This window comes from Limulus polyphemus, unplaced genomic scaffold, assembly GCF_000517525.1.
Source record: "Limulus polyphemus unplaced genomic scaffold, Limulus_polyphemus-2.1.2 Scaffold576, whole genome shotgun sequence".
NCBI lineage: Eukaryota > Metazoa > Arthropoda > Merostomata > Xiphosura > Limulidae > Limulus > Limulus polyphemus.
This window is the reverse complement of record NW_013666186.1, coordinates 7930-31686: the sequence shown is the minus strand read 5'-3', so window position 1 is coordinate 31686 and position 23757 is coordinate 7930. Positions and strand designations below refer to the sequence as shown.

Below are 23757 nucleotides of genomic sequence, written 5' to 3'. Positions count from 1 at the left end.
CACATTTGCATTGCAAATGTGCTAGATCTAGTTACGCTAATGAAATGATAGGTCTCAGCCAATCAAAATCTCTTCACTCCACATTTTCATGACACTGTCAACCAAGCTCCTCTCTCGTGGTTTGCATCCAACATTGTTTCTTATCATATGATCAAGCAGTAGGTGTAAAATATGACTAGACCTAAGTTGCTAGGCTAGATTTAAGATATCAATATCTTTAGATTCTTCATTCTCAAAGGCTTAGAATTTTGTTCAAAAAAAAGGTTCAATCATTGTTAACAAGGAAGTTTTTGGGATATGTTGTATCAATTGTTTGTGTTTCTTGAAAAGAATTTGCAAATTCTTATCTAGTAAAAAAAGTCCATAGTTACTTGTGGGCCTACATTGGCCCATTTATCAGCTGTAAGTAATTTGTTGACAACTTGACAAGCATCATTTCCTGGAGGGTATAGAATACAAGTTATCCAAGTACAAAATTTGAAATTTTTGAGTTAAGTACAGAAAAAGATATGCAATCATTTGTTTAAAACCTTTGAGGTAGCTCATTCTGACATCTTTCTCTCTCTCTCTCTCTCACACATACACACAAATATGCTTAAACATGCACACACATTGTTCATTAAATGTTCATCTTGTGTATTATACAGATGTACAAACACAAAAACAGTTGAGAAAAGCTAAAGTCAAAGAAAGAGGAAGAAAACAAATAGAGAAAGTAGTAGCTAATATTAGGAAGCTAATGGATTTATGGGCTTCATCCTCCAATGCTGAAACTCTTGCCAGCCAAGGAAGTGGAAACAACAATGTAGAAACTAAAACTCTCGATGCTGATGACCATCAACCTCATCAAATTGAATCAAGCCCCTATCAACAGGAAGAAATCAATTATTGCAATGGTAATGAATATACTAACCCATCCTTTACATTCAACATTGGAACATGAACACAACTTTCTGATAAAATGAGAGATTTTGTTTGTGCATTGGAGATTAGGTTTTTCCAGTACACAAATGCAGATTTCAGTGCATCTAAAAAAATCAATTCCAGGTAACAGGTAAAAATGCCAATGCTCAGACTTTTATTGCAAGCAACTGAAAAGGTGAAAAAGAGAATGGCTTTGCTACTTACTATTGAAGGGGTATGTCTTGCATCCCAATGAAACACATCCAGGAACACAAAAAAAAGTTCATTGGGTCAACACAGAAGAAGAACATTGAAGGTAAGGTGGAAAATAGGAATGTGCAAGTTTCCTCAGTAAAACTAACAGGGCCTTTAAAAGAAGGTGAAGCATGGAAGATAGCATTAAAGTTGTGTAGGAAATGAAGACACGTAGATAGAGAGAGAGAGAGAAAAAGAGGAAACTGAAATGACGGAGGCTGATGCAACAATATAATCTGAAATTTTGCAAAAAGTAACTGGAGGAAGAGAAAATATAAGACACATTCGTGTGTAATCCACATACCTGTGAGGGATAAGACTACCTGGCTCTCATCAGGAAGATGGAATTAGAAGCAAAAACAGGCATGGAAACAACATTTGTGAATCTTGTTAAAAGATGGTGCAGACTCAGCTAAAGTACCAGAAGAGAATTCCGGATCTGAGATCAAAACTAAACACCTGATGCATAATGGCAGTAACATCAGACCATCAGAATGCCTTCAATCACTATTACAGCATTGGACAACTCCAGCTGAGTAGTGTCAAAACCTCTGGAGATGTCAGGAACATGAAAACATGAATTTGTAAACCAGATTATTTACGATACAATCTTTATTATTTTTTGTTATAAAAGTAGGCGTGGTATATCTATGATGCATAGCCCTTTGTCACTGGTGTAATGATGACATTGAAGAGTACATAATGAAACTTGTACACTGGATTAAAACAACATGAAATAGTACAAGCAAAGACACTGGAACACATGTCCCAAAATTACAAATTAAATTAAAAAGAAAAATCAAATGGTGGATAATCTGAATCAAAGTTCTAACTGAAATGCTTAAAACTTGGTAATGTTCTTTCTCATGATTCAGAAAATTATGAAAAGAAAAATTACACTACAAATTGGTAAAAAAAGTTTAAAATAAATTAGTCCAAAAATCTGTTAATTCCACAGAAAAAACAACAACATTTGAACAAAGGAGTTCCCAGAAAAGAATGAGCCTTTGTTAAAATGCTAGTGCTCAAAGGGATTACTTTACCTATTGGTGGATGGCTATAGTCTAAGGATGACTATATCATAGGTTGGAACAGCATACTAACTCTTGGTGTATGGGTGCGTAAATGTGCACATCATGGCTTTTTTAATTCTACATTCATAATTTAATTAAATAACCTTATTATTACTGTATGTCAATAAACTTGACATCAAACTGTAGTTCATAATTCAAATTTTAAAAGGAAATATTTAAATAAATTCTCAATCTTCACTTCTCTGTACTACATGGCACTTCTTCACTCTCAATTGACCATTTTAGATTTTCCTTTTACCCCTATATAATCTTCTAAGAGTGCTACCAATTACACTTATATTATAGATATTCTTAAGCCATTATGCAAATTCATAGCATACAAACTTCTTGCTTTATTGAGATATTAACAAAATATGTCAAATCCACTTGCCACTCTCCTCCTGTTTCATCTTATTTCTCAAAAAATAGCAATAATTCTCTCTGACATTTGTTGAAGGATTATTTAAACCAACAGAAAGAGCATATTCTCCTTTACAAGATTCATTAGGAGATTAGTTCATTTTGGCACCAGATAAGGAAATATCAAGTCTCAGTTTCATTTTCTTTTGTGGTATTCAGCTTGACCAGCTAAAGGAAATTTTTAAACCTATTTATAGTTTGTTAGAAAGCCAGTCAAATTACAGTTGTTTAAAGATATTCTATTTCAAGTGAATCATAATATTTTCTGTTCTCAAATGCATATTTGAAATCAAAAGCAATACTTTTTTGGATGAATAACATCATTACAAAAAAGTAGGCCTACGGTGCTTCACCCATCAACTGCAAAATGCCTGGGTTCAAATGCAAGTAATAGATTTCTTTTTTTTTATGTGTATTTTCTTATACATTGTTCAAAAAGTAAATAAAATGTAAGAATTAGAAACTTATTAGGTTAGATATGTAAACTTAAAAAAAAAAATTCTCAACATAATTAATATTCTAGCACTCCCACATCTCATGGTGTGCTTGTAACCTGATAATTTGTTTACACAAAGCTGTTATGACTTGATAAATGGCTTTTGGCATAACCTGAGACTGTCTAAATGCAGTTATAAAGCAACAGAACTAAAAGTACTCAGATTTAAAAACTAATAGCCTTGGCTGTAAAAATAAATGTGTTATTGTCTGTTACAATACTCAGTCATTCTAGAAAGAATAAAAACATAATCTAGATTTATTTCATATTTTTAAACTTTTCAGTTAACCCTATATTGCTGATTTTGCTAGTCAGTGCTAAGAGTAAAGAAACTAACAGTTAAAATACAAGTTTTACAGAAAAAAATAATATTTTTTTTCACTTAGAATATTCTAGTGGTTATGCAAATGAAATATAAAAACCAAGCTCAAAAACGTGTTTTTGTTCTTAACAAGAAAATCCCCTTGGACTCAAATGAACATAAGCCTGACTGACTCACTAAATTCACAAATCTGGAGTAAAATTACTTTATTAAAAATTCTATTTTTTTTTTAGTATGAAATACTTGGAATGTTTACTAAAAACCTATCAATTTCATGAAGATACACTTAGTAGATTTGGAATTATAGTAAACACTGCTATGTATAGTTTCATAGAAACTGGGTTTGCATAAAACACCAATGTGTCAAAAATCTTCACTGCAATGGTGTAAGGTAGTAGTTTTGTTGTTCAGAGAGATAAGTATAGATTTCTGAAATGCTATTTCCTTACCAAAGAAGCTTTTTAAAACTTCATCATCCCAGACTGGGATAAAAGAGCAGTACACACTTCAGCAGATATAGCAATCTCTAAAATACAATATCCTGTGTCACAGTGCCAAAATTTACTCCAACCTACCTACTCTGTGGTATATTCAGGTAAAGCTATAGTTAACCCTTAAGCTACTGAATAGGCACTCTCTAATAACTAGATTTGATCAAGATATTAATCACAAAATAATGTTAAATCTCTTACTAAGTCATGATGTTAAATGAAATTATGAGACTGGACATGAAGTGAAATGCAAAATGAACAATCTTTATCACAGCACTAAACTTGGTATGTGTACTTGTTTTACCTTACATGGGACTGTCACAAATATTAAATTCTCTTAATTGCTTCTCCTTCAAGATCATGTTTCAGGCTTTCTATATTTTAAGTTCCTAAATTGGCAAAGTATATTTCATTTATCTAGAGTTATTAGCACTACTCATGCCATTAGTCATTCTCAATGCAACGGTGAAACTTTAACCTCTAGATATCATAGGAGCACCACTGAAGGACATTGCTGTTAACAACCTTGCAAGACGTGCAGTATTGCAGCAATGTTTTTTCCTCACCAAGAAGAACAAATATTATCCAAATTGAAAAAAACAAAGGCAGAAATTAAGATAGTGGCTTTCTTGACACCTGTTATGTGAAAACTGCACATGCACAGAACAAAGAATAAACTGAAAATAAAGTTATGATGTAGAAATTTAATGCAAAAAACCTATGTGCACTGACAGATCTAGTGCATGCATTATGACATTTTGACAGTTACATTCAAAATTTAAAGTTTTTCATCATTGTATGTCAAACTAGCCATCAAAACACAGTTTATAATTAAAATTTGAATATAATGTATATTTCAATTATTAATATCAAAAGGAAATATCTAAATAAATTCTCAATCTTCAATTCTTTTTATCACTTGATACTCTTCTACTCCAAACTGTCCATTATAGATTTTCTTTCTACTCCTATATTATCTTCTGAGGTTCACACAAATTATACATTTATAGATACTGGTAAGCCGTCATGTAAGATTAAAGCCTCCAAGCTTCTGAGATATAAAGAAGAAAGTCAAACCCACATACCATACCTATCCTATTACATCCTGTCTTTCAAAAAAAAATGTCTGTAATTCTCTCTGACATTTGTCATTGGATTATTTATAACCAACAAAGAGAAAATTCTACTTTACTGAATTCTTCAAGAAGATAGCTTGTTCTAATGAGAGTTTTTGAAATATTTGACCTCATTTTCATCATTTGCCATTGTGGAATTCAGCAAAACCAGTTAGCAGAATGGTTTAAATCAATTTATAGCTTAGTAAGAAAGCTACTTAAATTATAGTAGTTTTAGGACATTCTATGTTCTGTGTGTGATAATATTTTGTTCTAAATTGCATGTTTGAAACAAATTATTTTGTAGAATACCAACAACATCACAAGAATATAGTTACCATTCTCTGTCATAAAAGTTACTAAAATTAATATATTTATTTTTAATTTTAAGGACAGCAAAGAATCTCTTGGGCCACACAGGCCATCCCATTTCAAAATAAAACACTCAAAACTAGCCCTTCTCATTCAAATATTTATAAAGCTTTCCATTAAATTTCCATAAATTAACTGCAGCCATTATATCTAAAGACAACCTATTCCATAGGCCAACCACTCTGTTAGAAAAATAAAGCTGTCTTAGTGGGATATGATTCCTACCCTGCCAAAATTTGTGTGTCTCCTAGTCCTACCATTATAACCATTAAGTAAAAAAAAAAAGGATAATGCAACAATGCTATCAATTTCCTTAATAACTATAAGCCCCTCAATCATATACCCTTTAACTCTTCTTTTTTACAAAAGAAAGACAATTTCAAAGATCTTAACCTTCCTCGTACAACAACCTTTCTACCCGTTATCATTGCAGTAGTCCTCTTCTGAACTATTTCTAACAATTCACTGTAATTCCCAAGGTAAGGAGCGCAAGACTGAATACACTGCTCCAAATGTGGCCTACCCAATGACCTATAAAATGAAAGTTAACATATTTCTAAACTGAAAATGTATTTCCGACAAATACTTTTTTGCTCGCCACTAGCCTTGTTTATCCCAATTATTACTGTATAGTAACATGTAAATGATCTTGTAGCAACCCTCTACCAATCAGAGTGTGATACTACCCCTATCATATCCTAATCATGCACATGTTAACCACTTCAAGATTGGTCATCTCTAACCAAACTAATTCACACTGGAAATTGGGAGGATGAGTGGGAAATGTGAGTGGATTTAGATATCCATCAGAAAAACATTTTCAGTTGAGGAAAATGTTAAATTCCAATACAGTATTTTACCTCTACTCACAAAAAGTTGGAATCACACACTGAACTGGTGGAGGGTCGATGAGAAGATGATCCCCCGCTAGGAAACACCCAAAGGAAGACCATGAGGTGTGATAAGGAATTAAAAACAACACACCAGTGAGAGACTGTACCACTTCTGAGCCAGGTATACTCTTTGCCCTTGAGTCATGTGTTGCCAGAACTTGGAGGGGTCTCAAAAATAATAGATAAATAACAGAACCCTCTGTTGCAGAGTGGCTAAGGCACAACAGACCATAAATGGGAGTTAAATCTCAACCAACACCTGGCAGCAGCTGGAATTGTACCTCAGGTCTGTGGTAGGAAGAGGGTCCTCTACCTTTTATCTCAAGCAGGGAAGAGAAGCTCCCATACCAAGAATCCATGTCTGCACCTCCAACACAACCAATACCAGATACACTGGGAACCGACATCCAGCAGATGGTATGAAGGAGGAAAACCCAGATGGGTGTTCATATCTGGTCCAAAACCTGGCAGCATTGGGAATTTATTATCCAGTCCATAGTAGGGGGTGGGTGCCAGTCAAACACATGTGAGGACTTACGTGGCTGGACCATCTCCGGCCAACACCTGATCCCAAAGAACCGACATTTGTAGGATGGTAAGAGGGAGTATGTCTCAGCCGGAGGGCCAAACTGGATTTTTTGTTTATATATATATATCCACACACACACATATATGGTGGAGTGCTACATCCAACACCTGGTGGCATCTGGAATTGTACATCAGGTCTGCAGTTGGAAGAGCGTCATGCCAATGGCACCCGCAGAATGCCATGGCTCTAATCTCAATCTGAGTAGTATTGTGCACTTATGAAGCAAAAGACCGTGAGATACACCTACAAGCAGTTCAGCATAAAATGACCCTGAGACATGTTATTTTGTCACATTTTCTACATTTTTTTTATATCGAGGCATAGAGGACATAATGGACGGAGTCGATCAACCAACACCTGGTGGCATCGGGTTTGGTAAATCAGGTCCGCAGTCTCAACGTCACAGTCATCTAGCATATTCACGGGTCGTACAGTGCAGATTTAAGACAAAGTATACCTTGTCAGGCAACATTCATCACAAAGTGGGATCCAAATATGCGATAAAGGCCCCTGCAAAGAAAAAGAGAAATGAATGGAGTACTTACCACTACAAATAAAGTTACAGCACTGATGGGTTAGTTTGATCTCATTTGGTATAGTGTTCAATTTTAGTCACCCTATTTAAGGAGGATGTTAAGTTGTTAGAGAACACTCAGAGAAGAGCCACAGAATGAAGGGTTATCACGTGAGGACAATTTGAAGTCTCCAAATGTTTTTGCTGGAGAGAAGGTTTAAATCCATAAATCCAGATGACATTTCCATTAAGAAAAGCTGCGAGCAGTAAAACTATAGAACACAAGCTAAAGATATGGAAAACTAAGGCATGATTTCAGTTAAGACAGTTTTTATTTTCTAAAAAAATGGTTAGCATATGGAATACACTTCAGGTGTGGTAGAAGATGCACAATAAAGATTTTCCTTACCTGAAAATATATTTCTGATAGATATTTGCCTCTTCACACAGGTAAGCTATCTTCCTCATGCATCTGCCTTAGCTATTTGCATACCACTAGCTTTTAGGCAACTACCACCTAATCTCACGAGCTTTCTCATGAGTTGCACTACTGCATAATGATGTTATTCTGCAGCAAAAGCCCTCCACCAATAGGAAGGTGAAACACCTCCTTGCACATTCTTTCTATGCTTTTGCACTCATGAATTTTCATTTTTTGATGAGGCAAGGAAGGAAGTGGGGAGGAAAGATGGGAATGTGTGTGTGAGGGGTTAGTATCGATCAAATACACATATTCAGGTAAGGAAAATGTGAACTTCTGAGATGATACAACACCTCTTCAAACAGTTAAAATAGAATCCCACACTAGGGTGGTGGACGTGCCAATGGAAATATTTACCTTGATAAGTTCCCTTCAGAAAGTACCCAAAAGAAACCCATTGAGCATGACACCTGATGGCAGGGGCTCCACAGGGGCACACCCATGGGAGATGACATCTCCTCTCTTTCAGATTATACTCTTCGTCCAGGAAAAAAGAGGAGGAAGAGGCAAAACAACACCCACATGTTGCATGGATGGGCAGAATAAGAACCTGAACATCCAAGTAATTGCACAAAACATGGTTGTGGTGAATTAATATCGTACATTGTGCTCCCCTCAACTCTACCATCAGATTTTGGAACCAATACCAGCTGTGGGAGGAGGGCACAGAATTAATGTCAAAAAGTGTGAAATGGTGTACATGTTCAACTCAACTGAACAGACATCAGCAGCAGGAGATGAGCATGGTTTGTTAGTGTGTGCTCACCTCAACTGAACAGAAGCTCTACTGGACAATCACAAGCTGCAGGAGGAGAGTACAATCTTGTAATGTGCTCACATCAACTCTACTGAACAGTCACAGACTGCAGGAGGAGGGCACAGTATTGCATTATGTGCTCACCTCAACTATAATGTATAGACTCAAGCTGCAGGAGGAGAACATAAGTGACATGTTATAAGTATACCCTGGGAGGCACCACCAACCACCTATAAGTATATGCTGTAATAAGAAAAGAGGAACCTATTCACCTATCTAAAGATATTGATTAGACTTTAGGAAGGCAAACAGAGGCAGACATTAACCTTCAGGAGATGAGACAACCAAATGGTGAAGATAGTGGATGATGAAGGTGCGAGAGGTAATCCATATTCCAGTTTGAAGGATCTCATCCAGCAACAGTCAGAAACCAGCAACGAGGGAATGAGTGAGGTGATGAATCTGATGGGATGAAATGTACAATGGTCTGTGACCATCAAACCCTAATGAGGTGTAGACCAAATGTATAAGTTGATTGCCCCAACCTATAAGGGTAGAAGGAAATATGTACCAGGAAGAATTCCAGGGAATAAAGAGTTGAAGACAGGAGCATCGAAAGTGTGAAGTATGAGATAAGTATCATTGAACAGAGCACAATAGCATGTTCAGATTCAATCAATCACCGAGATGAAAATAGATATAAGGGAAATAAGAGAGAAGAAGCAGTCACCTTCTCAAGCAGTCAAAGTCTTAGGTAGGAAGGACTGGTCAGGATAAAAAGAAGAATATAAGAGTGATGGGAGAGGGTATGGGAAGAATCGATAACATAACTACCTAAATGATGGTGACCAAGGGTGAGAAGTAAGACGAAATAGGTCTTGAGAGAATGTGCTATAAGTTGCAACATAGCAATGGCTCGAAAGGTTATGGTATTGGCAAACAGAACAACGTTGAGGTCTCAGTCAGGCATAGGAGCAGAACAAGGGGGTCTATGGTGAAGGAAAGAAACAAGGTGGAGAGAACTGGGGAGTAAACACCCAGTAGTGACAAGAAATGTAAAATGTTGTTGACAAGGCCACACAATAACCATAATGGTGGAGAAAGTTGATCCCCAGTCAAATAGACAAATAAACAAAGAGGGAAATTAGTCAATGGTAGGACAGTCAGGAAGACAGTGACAACAGATGGACCAATGTTGAAGGGTGACAGGAATGAAAAAGGAAAAAGACTACACAATACTGGAGTCCCATTCTATGGGTGAGAGACCAGACAATCCAAACATGAAGTAGGAGTGACAAAATATCTTGACGGAACATAGAAGTATGAGGTTGAAGCAAGAAAGAGGGTCTAATGGCAGGGAAAGTGGGGGGTTGGGTTGTCAGGCAGCATAGAACAGAGAATCAGAATCAGTCAGCCAGAGGGATGCCACAAACAGAACATGACAAAGAGAATTGTGAATCAAGACCAGGACCTGAGTAAAAAGAAGGAGAAGTGGGCATGCATAAAGTGAGACCTGTCCTGGCTGAAAGCATAGACAGCCAGGGTTAAGGGATGTTGAACAGGAGACTAAAAAAGAGGAAGCATGGAATTGGGAGGGATAGCAAGGGATCAATGAGTGGAGTCCCAAAGAGAGAGTAAACCATACAGAAACCTGGCATGATGAGACCATTCTGTGAACAGAATACAGTCCACACAAGAGAGGCAGTCTGCAACCAGACTTTTAGTGCCCACTACATGGCAGGCAATAAGACAAACCTATTGAGAAATGGCCCAATAAAGAAGGTCCAGGATTTCAAAGCAAAGGGTACTTGAGTGGATACCCCATGGTAGTTGATTTGGGAAGCAACCTTATAGTTGTTGAAGTAGATCATAAAGAAATGATACATAAAAAGGGTAAGAATTGAAAGCATACCCAACAGACTGCCAAAAGCCCATATGCACTGATATAGAGAGATGACTCCTCTTACATCCATGTGTCTGATGTGAAATTGTCATTCAAAGTTAAAAGCCTCAGTGAAAAGATACAGGTCCAGGTTGGATGGAGGTAATGAAACAGTGATGGTGATATTGAATTAGTCAAACCACTGATACAGATCCTCAAGTAAAGGAGGGGACAGGTAAACTTTTGAAGTCAAAAGTTCCCATGAGTGGATCCATTGGTTGCACAAGGACCATTGGAGGAGGTGCATATGTGTATGACCCAAAGGGATAAGGGATCCCAGTGAAGCCATGGTCCCTAAGAGCCGTATGAATAGGATAGGTGCAAATCCTGGTGACTAGTAGTTCCATAGCCCACAGGTGGATGGGAGATAGTTGAGCATAGCTGAGAAAGGTGAACAAGATATTTTTGTGGGAGTGAGGATATTTTGGAAGTTTTGAGGAACACCACCTCCTCAAGACATGGTAGATAGATAAGATCAGATGGAAAAAGAAAGAAAAATAGGTTAGGGAAAAGAACTGAAAAGAAAGTTCATGGGTAAGAAATATAGTAACCTCCCTGTGTGTATGGAAAAGTGTGACCACAGTTACACTAACCATGACAGACAGGTCCTGGCTTGACTTAGTAGTTACCAACGAGCTCAAAAAATTTGACACTGGGCAGAAGTCAGACAGGTAGAAAAGAAAAGTCCAGAAAAGGGAGTCAAAAGACAGAAAACAGTGGATTAGGACAAAGTACACAGTCTGGGGTTGGGTTTGGAAAAGTGTGGAAATAAAGGACAAAAGCAAGGATAGATTGACAGGCAGTCTCTGTCCATTGTACAATCCAATCAGGAATACCCCAAAAACACTAGTGCAAAGAAGGGCTAGGTGAAAGTCTCTCAGAAAGGTAGAAGGTAGTAAACCTGGAAAAGTTGTTTATCTCTACTTAACATTTCCCAGCAAGAAAAAGCCAAGTGAGCAAGAAATGGAAGATGTGAAATGGGCTATGTGGGAGAAGAGAAGAGAACAATAATCATCTGTAAAATTCTCTGGAAATAGTGAAGTGCATCAGATTTGAGGTGTACAGAGGAGAGGTAAAGAATAATGGATAAAAAGATCAGGAGAAGACGACAGTATACGGCACTGGAGAGCAAAACTGATGCCAAATAGTCCACCACTACCCCCTCAAACAAGCAAGAGAGATTCTAAATTCTGAATTCCCTTTCTCAGTGGCTGAGATCACAGATATAACAATCAGATAAAGGAGAAGGATGAGGCAAGAGGTTGCAGGAATGTAGTTGGTCAAGGAAGGAAACACCTTGATCACCAATATAAGAAAGAGGTAAAATGAAAGGTAGTTAGGGGTAGGATTAAAAAGTAGGGAATGAGAAGAATCATATGATACAGGGGAAAGAGAAATAATGGTACGTAACTGTGGAATCATGACCTGATAATGCTAAAACATTTGAGGGTTCTCTTCAACAGGAAGAGAAGTTCCCTAAGCATAACCAGGAGAAGAAAACAGTCACTCATATTCATCCTCCCCATTCTACCTCATTCAAAACAAGGGGAATGAATGCCTGAAGAAGGGACCAGTGTTGAAGGTCTTGGCTGCATAAGGGAACCCACTACCCCAAACACAATGGCTATCACATCATCCTCAATCAAAGCTCCTCCTTAAGCCATAGTTGATACATTACTTGTGTGAGAAAATTGTTCACTCCAGTAGGAGAAAATGTTACACGAACTTGTGAGTTCATAGTTTGTAGAAAAAAGAAGGAAATTAAGTTTCTCAAACTTTGCAAATCTTGTTACATTTAGAAAGGAAACATGTCTGATGTGTTCAGTGCCAAGAAAAACAATGAAGATTCATGAGTGCAAAAGCACAGAGGGAGTTAGTGTACAAGAAGGCATGTCGTCCTTCTACTGGTGGAGAACTTTTGCTGCAAAATAATGTCTTTATGTAATAGTGCAATTCATGAGAAATCTTGTAAGATTAGATGAGAGTTGCCTAAAGGCTAGTGGCATGTAAATCTCTAAGGCAAACATATGGGGAAGATATCTTAACTGTGTGAATAGGTGTGTATTGTCTCAGAAGCTAACAGTAACATACTTTTACAATATGATATTAAGATTATAAAAAATGACTATAAAACCCAGTATTTTTCTTTAGAAAATACATTAATTATAATTTCAATTTTACCTTTTATGATAAAAGAATGTTTTTCTATTAAACATACTAAAATAAGTGTTATGAAGAAAGTGACAATTCACAATCTTGGGCATTCTGTGACAAAATAAAGTTTAATTTATTGTGGAGTACCATTTTAAGAAACATTTTCCTTTGCAACCCTTTCATTTCTTTCTATAATTTGCAAAAATTCAATCAAGCAAAGCACTAGCATCATGGAATCAACAAGAATTAATTATATCACATATGTTCAATGTGCTAGTTTATTATGCTGTTCCTGCTTCCAAAGAGTAGACATAGATTAAGTTAGTTTGCAAAAAAAATGTTATTAATATGGTACTTGTGACTATTCACTAGAGTTTGAAGCTACTTTTAGCAACATGAAACAAGATATTGCTCTAAGTACATTAATATCTCATAGAAAACATGACCTCATAATTAACACACAACTTTCTGTTCTCTTTCTCATATCAACCTTAAACCCAAGAAATTATCCCGATCACAATTTTTTATTACAATATCTCTAATACTAACTTACATGAAATCATGTTGCACTCTATGAGCTCCGCTAACAAAAGCCTTGAATTCGAGACCACTTACATCACATTCTTCTGGATACACCCATTCAACAATATTTCCTGAAATATCAAAATATAGTTCACATATTGTTAACATAAAATTCAAAATATATATTTTGATTAAAAAATTCATTTTGTTTATTTGTTTTAAATTTTACATTAGTGAAAGCTTATTCTTATTCATCATTATGTAATTGTGTGATGAACAAAGATCATACACAAAGATGATCATAATGTACAACAAACAAAATACTATTCTGGATCTAAAAAGGGTGCAAGCTGGGTATAAATTAATTTAAATTATGACTTTCCAAAAGAATATCCTAGGCTAGCTTACAATGTAACTATAAAATTTTGGTTGTGCTTAGTTTTTCCAAACTTTAACATGAATCTATATTTTTAGATAACATGAAAATGTTTAACCTTTAGCATTTATAAAATATTATACATTGAATTTTTTAACCACTAACCCATTCAGGCTATGATAGATCACTAGCCCAAACCAAGTCATTAAATAATGCTTTTTTAATAAAGTTAACATTTTCTTAAACTGAAAATTATTTCCAATAATACTTACCTCCACTGACATTATACCTATCTCTCAATTTCCAGGGTTTCCACTCTTTGCCCAGTCTTTTATACCCAACTCAAATTTGCAAAATTCTCTACCAACTTCAATGAGCCCTCTATCTTGGTATTGTATATAAGCACCTTATTCAGATAATGTAATCACTTTTTCAAGACATAAACTGGCTTTTGGTGGGGAGGTTGGGCAGGAAAGTGTCAGCAAAGGTAAGTATTATTGGAAATACATTTTCAGTTTAGGAAAATGTTAACTTCCAAAACATACCTATATAGCAAGAAACTCAAACTGAGAAGGTGGAGGGGCCAGTGCAGGCATAAACCATATAGAAAGCATCTGTATAGAGCAGGAGTGTTCCAACATATAGATGGTACAAGAGTGGGGGAAATGCACTACATCCAGAACATGTATGCTCTTCACCTAAAACACACTTCCTATATCAAAGGTGGAATAGAATATGAGTAATCATCAGTATAAGTCGGCCCCAACCAGATAGCTGAGGTTCCACAACTCAGGGTTGGAATTACGAAGTTATGGTACCTATATCCCATGTTGGTGGCTAGGGCTATTGAACCACAATATTATATATATTTACTTTTGATTGGATCCCAACCTGTAGCCATTGAGGGATGCTTTTCGCACCACCGGAATCACGACGAGAAAGTAAGCAACACCGAATTGGACAAACTTTCTCCTCCACTTGAAGAAGTCCAAAAGGCAACACCCCAGGCTCGGAATGATGGGATTGTGTATGCCGTACTCAATCATAGTAACAGAACTCATCCGGTCTGGAATTATGAACATTCATCCTCACTCCTCAACCAAGTGGACAAGAAGTATTCCGCTTGCCCCTGGAATTATGGAGAGGACATGGAACCTGTATTCAACCAAGAACATAGGATGGGACCATTTCGCATTCAGAATTATGAGGAGACAGTGAACCTCCTTCCATGAACAATATACGAAACCGACACTGATCAAAGAGAATGCATCCTCAGCCGGATAGCTTTGTGTCAAAGCGGAACCAAAATTACGAGTAGGCTCCTGCAGAGGTTGGTGTCATTCCTGCTGAATTCTAGGAAAAACCTTCCATGGACTGAGTAGGAGAGCCCTCAACTTCACACTTTTCTCTTAGAGTGGAGGAACACTCGAACATTCTGGAGGAAAAGCCTCTTGTCCACCACCCTAGTGACTGGAAAATGGAGGTGGTAAGAATTCCCAAGCTCCACTAGTAGAGTCGGGGGTAATGCATGTTGGGAAGTCCTGCAGAACAGTGCAATAGGTGAACTAAGTAGCCTAGATTTTTAAAAACAAACCAATCTCGATTTATTTAAAATAAAGACTGCCAAGGACAGGCAGGATCTCCTTTAGCTTTACTGAGTGGCAGTCCATAATAAAAAGGTAATACCATCTGCTAGGTGCCTAGATGGTCTCATGGAACACCCCATGAGCCTGTTACAATCTGTAATAATTATAGTAAAAGTGGTTGCTAGTGTGGAAATGTAAAGAGAAAGCTTACCTGCCTGGGCAACACTCACCACAGAGTGGGATCCAGTAAAAAATAAAGAGTACATGATTGAGGAAAATACTCACCTCTGGTTAAAATAGCTATAGGGGGTAGTCAAAATCCCTCAGAAGAGGAAACTGCCAGATCAAGTAAGTAATGAGATAGCAAAGTATTAGGAGTAGTCCACATACCAGCTCACACAATGACAATTCAACCAGGCAGCTAATGACATAGAGATATGACAAATCTGGTGAGATGTGAAATGCAAAATATTGCTCTCCTGTAACAATATTCCATTATAGGTCATGTGAATCAATTTACAAAGGGTAATGGGAGGTAAGTCATGGGAAATAGAAAAATTCCAATGAATGAACAATCAATTCCTACTATGTTGAAATGAGTTAGTACAAGCCATATAACACTTGAGAGCCCTAACAGGACATAAATTATCAGGATTGGAGTGGTCATGATGGTGAGGAATGGCTGGCAAATGGATTGGTGAGAAGGCTTCACTGGCTACCAGAGTCTAGAGAAGAAGACCTATCAGGGTAAGGCAGGACAAATGTGGAATGATAAAGAATCCGACGTACATGGATTACAAACAACTGACTGACAACGTCCACAAGCCAACAACAACAACAAAAAATTCAATTTAAGAGAAAGGTGAAACAAAGAACATGAAGTTAAGGGCTCAAAGCGAGGATGAGACATGCCTGTAAAACAACTGTAAAATCCCAATTTGGTAATCGAAAAGGTCATTTGGGTCGAAGAATATGAAATGATTTGAGTATACCTGATAGTACTGAGGATTCAAAAACCTCCCGATAATTGGAATACAGAAAAATAGTGGATAAGGATGCCTTATGTAAAGAAGTATTCCATTTCTACTGATAAATGGTCATGGTTGGCCTAAGGAGAGATTTAGTTAAATACAGAGAAACCTTAGAAGTTAAACCCTTATATCAAGCAAAGGACTGCATAACATCCAAGCATGAAGATTCAGTTTCCACACATCTGATCAAGGTTGTCTCAACAGAGACTGCCAATGTGGAATAGGTATAAGTGGACATTCCTGCAGATACTGAAGAAGCAGAAACTACATTTGATATGCCCAAGAGAACTCAACAGGGAGTGGAACGGACCATAGTCAGAACTCCAGGCAATAACCAAATCAGGGAAAAGGCATACAGATGTAAACCCTTCCAGTCCTGACTGAATGCATTTACTACCAACACTTAAGGATGAGGTATCGGAGACCAAAACAACTGCAGTTGAGAATACTAACGAGTCGAAAAGGCATTGATCATTGGAGACACAAACTGAGAGCAAATCCACTGAAAAACTTGGTGATGTAGCATCTATTCCATCTGAAGAATCTGGTTGGGTCAAGACAAGTGTTGGCAATTAAATTCACCACTCCTGGAACATGACAAGCTAAAAGACTGATACGATGGGAATGAGCCCAGTAGAGAAGATACAAAGTACAAAAACAAAGGTCTCTAGTATGTGTGCCTCCTTGACGAGAAATCTGAGATACCACTGTGGAATTGTTGGAATGTATAATGACAATTTTTTCCTTCAAGAGAGACAGATCTTGAACCATTGCCTGGTTTACTGCAAGGAGTTCGAGAATATTGATATGGTGGGTAGACTCATCTTCTGTCCAAATACTCTAAAACTCCTCATATTGAAGATAAGCTCCACATCCCTGAACAGATGGATCTTGAGATGAGGTGGTGGCATGGGTACACCAATAGTAGTGTTGTTTTAATCCAACCACCATTTGCAATCAACGATGTTGCTCCTGAATAATGAGACAGGATGATCCACAGGATCGGAATGCATGATCAATTGGTTGCACAGTGACCACTGATGGAACCTCATATGTGCTCCTCCCAAAAGAATTAGAGGCTCGAGGGATGCTCACATACCCAAAAAGATAACCATCCACGCAGTAGAAGGAGACATAAGTAAAAGCCTGAAGGCTCTTTCCATGGCTTGAAGCCTGATAGGGGTTAGTTGAGCGCAACTTGAGTATTGAAAATCACACCCAGATGGACTAAGTATTGCATCAGTGACAGAATAGATTTCTACAGTCTGATTTTGTGGCTCCTGAAAGGAGAATCTGAGAGTGTTGTTCTGCTAATTGACAGGGTGGTGCCAGAAGAACCCAGTCATCCATACAATGATGTGTGCACAGACCCAAGGAATGTAAATGATGACAAAAAGCTTGAACAACTCTGCAGAAGATATAAGGTGCTGAGGCAAGATCAAAAGGTAGAGCCCTGAACTGCAACACCTGACCTTTGTGCACAACTATGAGAAACCTCCAGGAAGATTCTGCTATGGGAATATGGAGATAAGCATAGGTGACATTGAACTTTTGATTGAGTTGTGACAGATCGATGGTTGGACACCAATCTCCTGTCTTCCTGGGTACAATAAATAAATGGGAATAAAATACCAGAAGAATGGGATCGACTCTCTCTAATCCCCTTTTGAATAACAACTCTCTTATGGCCTGGGAATGAAGCTCCACTCACCATGGATCTGTTGGAGGTGAAAAGGCTTGTGCAGATAATGGTGGAGGTGATGTAAATTAAATGACCAGCCCTGAAGCCAGAACATGGAGTACCCATGGATCACTGGTGAAAGAACTCCAGATGTCCAGAAAGTGATGTAATTGTGATCCCACTATTCCCCTACCGATGGGATAGTCACAGATGCCATTGTCGATGGTCCACCCAAGCCAAAGATCCTCAAGAATACGGATGGACTCCAGTAGACCTAGAACCTATGGGAACCAATAGACCTAGAAACCAAAGAAGGGGAGGGGGGGGGCAGGAAACACTAAGAGCCAACACTCCCAAATTAGCATCAGAAAGGCGAGAAGCCAACAGCAATAGACAAGAATGTAAATGAGCTGAATTAATTTGTGATTCTAACATCTCTGTAACTCTGGCAAACAATATGGGATGGAGAAAAGGAGTTTCCCGTAACTCCCTGAGGGCAGAAGATGGTAAACGAACACTTTCTAAAAAAGCATCTCTACCCAATAAATCCCAATAACAAAGCAGCCAAGAAACCAGAGAAAGAACTGAAAAAAGACAATCTGATTGAGATGTCAGCAAAATCCCCAACTCAAAATCCTCAAATTGCTGAGGGTAACATTGATAGGCTTCCAACAAAAGTTGGATCAAAGATAAATACCTCAGGACAGTCATGAGAGTAAAACAAAACTAAGAAACTGTGATCTGTTTAACTCTTTTCAGCACAGGCTCGGTCCCTCGGACCAACCTCGTAACCATTTTGTGCTTCTTATAGTTTTCATGCTATAACTTTTAAATTAGTAAGAGAACGTTAACAAAATTTAGCAGATTATCAGTAAACATTAAAATGCTTTAATATGCAAAACATCAAATTTTTTATCAAGTCTTAAGGTTTATAAAGCAATGTTTTTCTCATGTTTTTTCTTTTTGCATGTTGCCTATCTATCATGCAAAGTAATACTCATTTTAAGATTAAAAATACTTTTATGCATCAGAAAATTCTGAAATTTCACATGTAAAATCTTTATAATGTCCAGATAGTTATCAAAGGTTTCTTAAGAAAAAAAACTTTATATTTTATCTGTTATTTTTAGTAATTAATCTCTGTACAGGTTCAGTTGACAGATCTTACACCCACCATAAACAATTAGGAAATAAATATAAATTATGCCTCTTTATTCTAGAATGAACACAAATTATATCATGAAAACATAAATGTTTAGACTAAATAGCTTAAATCTCATAACATTATACTTTTATATATATTTATTATTTTCATTATATTGACATTTCAGCTGTGTGTGGCTAACAATACAGAAGTTACAATGAAATGGCTCACGTGCACTCATGTTACCGTATCAAATAATATAAAACTGTCCTTTGGTCTGTGGAAATTAACTTGTCTTGGCTGTGTTTTAGTAGACTAGTATTTTGTAAAATACAGTCAAATTTCAATTATTATACATTATATATGTATATAGATTATTGATATTTTGAAACAAGTTCTTAAACTTATTTTTCTTAAAACATATAACAGTAACTAAAGACTTGAAGGTTTTTCATTGTACAAAACTTGAAGATAGCTTTCATATACAGAAACATCTGTTGGCTGAGTTCTTGCACAGATCTTAAAATATAACATCCATAAATTAAAACATCGGCTCATGTAGATACATAGATCTTGAAGGTAGAGTTGTTCAAAACTTGAAAACAGCATTGATAACTGGACCAATTGTTGGTTGAGATGTTGAAAAAGTAACTAAAGAAGTAAAGCAAACAATTATTTATTTGTTATTACCTTTGTACCCGAGTGCTGCTTGACGTAGGTTGCTAAGCCTTAAAAAAATTGCACACGGAGGATATGAAACAATTTTTTTAGGTTTTTTATATATATACATTTGAATAATTAAAACATTATAAATTACTATATTAATACCATAGAATTCCACTATAATTTATCAAGCTTAGTAACTAAAATGTATTTTAGTCAAAAAACATATGAAGTTTCGAGCAGACTAAAGACACACCCTACCTTCTTCAAATATTGGTTCAAAAGAAAGAAATGGCACCAAGCCCATTAAAATGGCTGAGAAAGTCACTAGGGGGGGACATACTGAGCTTCCGATTGGTTATTCATGTCATATATAGAAGTGTATATAAGGGGGAGTTTCCAAAAATGGAAAGAGGTGGGTAGGATGCCACTGTGTTTGATTTATTACATGAGCAATATCTTAGTAAATTGAAAAGATAAGAGGCCCTTATTTTATATTCTAGCTTGTCAATATTGGTAATTTGAGTTTCTAATTAGTTCAAAACTATAGCCTTAGTATTTTGACTTCACAAAAATACAATTTGAATCAGTGCTGCATTCAACATACCATGTGACACACAAAATCGATGTTTATCTGTGTTTTTTAATATTTGCTTTTAAATTGAAAAATTGAGTAATATATAGTACTAACATTTGAATAATAATCTACAGTTTGATACCAAACTTATTGATATAAATTCATGAAATAATAGTTGAATAAAATTTTGAACAACAAATGAGATGACATAGCCTTTCACTCGTGACCAATCTCGAAAGGGTTAAAGTGATTGCAGGTTTCAATCTAGACCCCCACAGATCCAAAAGGTGGTCCATCAATTGAAAATGTGAACATATCTCCTTCTGGTGGTGATAAGGCAAAGCATGCTGTTCTGATAAATGTGGGGTACGAGGCATAACTATCCCATCACGTAACTGAGTGGCAAATCTCCCAGTATGAACAGCCATATCAGGAGAAAAACGAAAAACCAAGTAGTCACTTGCCATCCTTTCTGCCAACAGTTGTTGGAAGTTGTGATGGAAATTGTCCAAGAGAAGGTGAAGTGTAGCCAAATAGCAAAGAAGTTGGAGTAAGAGTAAGATAAATTCAGGTATAGTGAAGCTGAAAAAGAGACAAAGGAAAAATGTGGGAACTCTTAAGTGTGAATGAATAATTCAAGTTACTAAGCATCAAGTAGATGAATCATAATTATAGGTCATAGAATAAGTCATAAAAGTGAGAAGGGTGAAGCTCATGTGGATCAGTGCAAAGCTTAGACAGAAAAATATCAGCATGAACACAAATTTTAATAATCAGAAGGAGATTCAGGAAGAATACAACCCAAGACTCATCAAAAACAACTAAACTAGGTGATGGGTAGTGTTAATAGGCTGTATTCTAACTAGTCTATTGCTTCAAAATTAAAAACAGCACAGATGGCCCATGAGTAGTAGCTTATTTCTAATCTTATCATTTAATGTCAGTGTTGATAAAAACATATATTTTCCACAATTAACATTATTTTTTTCACGTTATAATTTAAAAGTTCCTTTAGAATTTAAGATTAAGTTCCAAGTACTTAGCAATCAATGAAAATATTAAAAATAGAAGTAGGATGAAACAAAATGGAGCAACAAATTAATTATATGAAGTGGAAAATTTAACTCTACTCTCAAGTATAAAAGAGAAAGAAAAAACTTTTAAGCCAATGGCTTAATTATCTTTTATACTCAGTAATCCCATGCACATGATCTTAAGAGCTGTATAAAGAATAACAATCTTATAGTCCTGTGTGTTCAATGGAGTATCAAGAGGATGCCCACATCAACAGCTATGGCTTTAATCAGCATATGCAATCAAATAGCCTAAGACCAAGGACACAAAATTTACGGGTTGTCTATACTCCTATTAAAACTGATACAGCCACAAAGTTTACTTGATAATTGTTTGGACATGATCATACCTGGGACTCATGGCCATGATCAAAATTTTGTGTACGAACATGTCCAATGGGATAGTGCTTTTTTGTTTGTAGTATTACTGTAAGACAGTTTTATTTTCTTAACAAGGTGATTAACTTATTCAATGAGCAGAAGTATATGTCAGCATTTTGCACGAGTTTTAAAAGAAGCATCCGATTTCCTAAAAAGTTAAAGGTGAGTTAAAATTTTAGTTTTACTTTTTCCCAGAAATAACCTTAAATTAATTAAAACACCTTTTGTTGGCCACATGTCACGTTAATATATTCAACTACAACAAATATTAGGAAAAGTGGCAAATGATAAAATCAAACTCTTGTCATGCATTGTGAAACAAATGTTATTCAAAATTAATTATATTAATATATAAAATACAGTTACTTGTTGTATCGTGCACAGAATTTATCTCAGTTTTTTAAATTTAGTCCACCTTATAACTAAATATAAGTTATATTCAGCAACCAAAGTTCATTTTCTATTATATTCTTTACATTTTCACAAGAAAGTAACAGCACATGAACTTTGATCATATAATTTAATAACTATTATTTATTTAAGTTTACAAGTAGACTACCATGATGTCAAAATGTTCCCTTAACTCGTAACTAACCGAAATTTAAATTAAACAGTAAACTGCTCACCTGTTCGAGATTCAAATGCTACAACAAAAACACAAACAATTCCACTACCTAATGGAACTGCATTTCTTCCTTTGAGTTGCATTGATTCAAAGTCTTTTTCCAAGTATGAACTAGAGTCATGAAGTTTTGGTGTGTCACAACTACTATTAGTATTAGGCCTACTGGTATTTCGCTTTACTAAATCACGTGAATGGTCGAACAAAATATCTTTTCTTCTTATCACATTAGTCTTGCTAAAGTCATTCTCATATCCGAAGTTTTCTTGACTTACAGGATAACAAAGTTTATCAACACCACGTAACGAAGGGGTTAATAAAGGCGGTACTACACAATTTCCTTTCCCTTGTTTAGAAAGTAAAGGAGTTTCATCATTTACTACGTTTTCGTCATCACTCGACATAATTATCACACACACGAAATGCAATGCGCTTTAATCCACTACCTGAGGCAGGAAAACAATTGTGGCGCCATCTAAGTAAGAAGTTACATTTGCCATAGGATATTAGTATTAGGCCTATTATATTTTAACACTATATTCATTATCTCGAGGTTTTCAAGAAGAGGAGTGTAAAGTATTTTTTTATTAGACATAAGTTTCAGACTTATTTTATTGTTTAGAACCATATTATTCATTCAGTCCCTAATTCAGTAATTGTTTTTCGAAAAAAATAAGAACATACAATAGTGTTGTTTTAATTTGTTAGAGACTGTAAAAGCCTGCTAAGTTCGAAGGATGTGATGTCAAGTTTTTTTCTAGTACACTCGAAGCTAAATTATAAATAAGAGATAGTTGTGAAGTGTGTGAGTTATTTTCAAGGTATAGAGTTGAATTATTCAATTTATTTCCTGTAGCAGTTACTTTGTATAAGTAAGTTGATTTATCTTATCTTATTTAACGTCATATTTAACGTAGGCCTACAACAAACTTATGACAGTGTGCAAGTGTTCAAGTTTGTAGGAAATTTAAAGGAAGAAATAAAGTACTTTATTATCATTACGTGGACGGGACTGAATTATTTTTGCCAGATAATTTAAAAGACCCACCCACACACCCCCAGCTAAAGAACGACCTGCAATACTGGTGTCCAAAGAGAAGTAATATTTTGATGAAAATAAAGTAGTATACCTGACAAAGAAATTCAACTGTTGAAGATGGTGACAATGAGGTCAATTACTAATATTCAAGGTTTAGTTGAAAAGGTGAAACTATTGAGACAAGATCAGGAGGAATTAAAAAGAAAATTTAAAGAAGAACAAAACGTTTGTTGGTTTGAAGTTAAGCACAAAGCTACACAATCGGCTATCTGCTTTTAGCGTTTT

General features: G+C 36.1%; 1 protein-coding gene across 1 annotated transcript in view; it reads right to left on the bottom strand.

Annotated features, from left to right (window-relative positions):
- LOC106459216 (protein LCHN-like) overlaps positions 1–22862 on the bottom strand; it is a 64713-nt gene extending 41851 nt beyond the window's left edge. The window contains exons 1-2 of the mRNA XM_013918821.2: positions 22438–22862; positions 13331–13430 (exon numbers count right to left, since the gene is read on the bottom strand). Coding sequence (XP_013774275.1) covers positions 13331–13430; positions 22438–22837 — 500 coding nt within the window. The 5' untranslated portion in view covers positions 22838–22862. The remainder of the gene's footprint in view (positions 1–13330; positions 13431–22437) is intronic.
- Between the last annotated feature and the right edge of the window lie 895 nt (positions 22863–23757).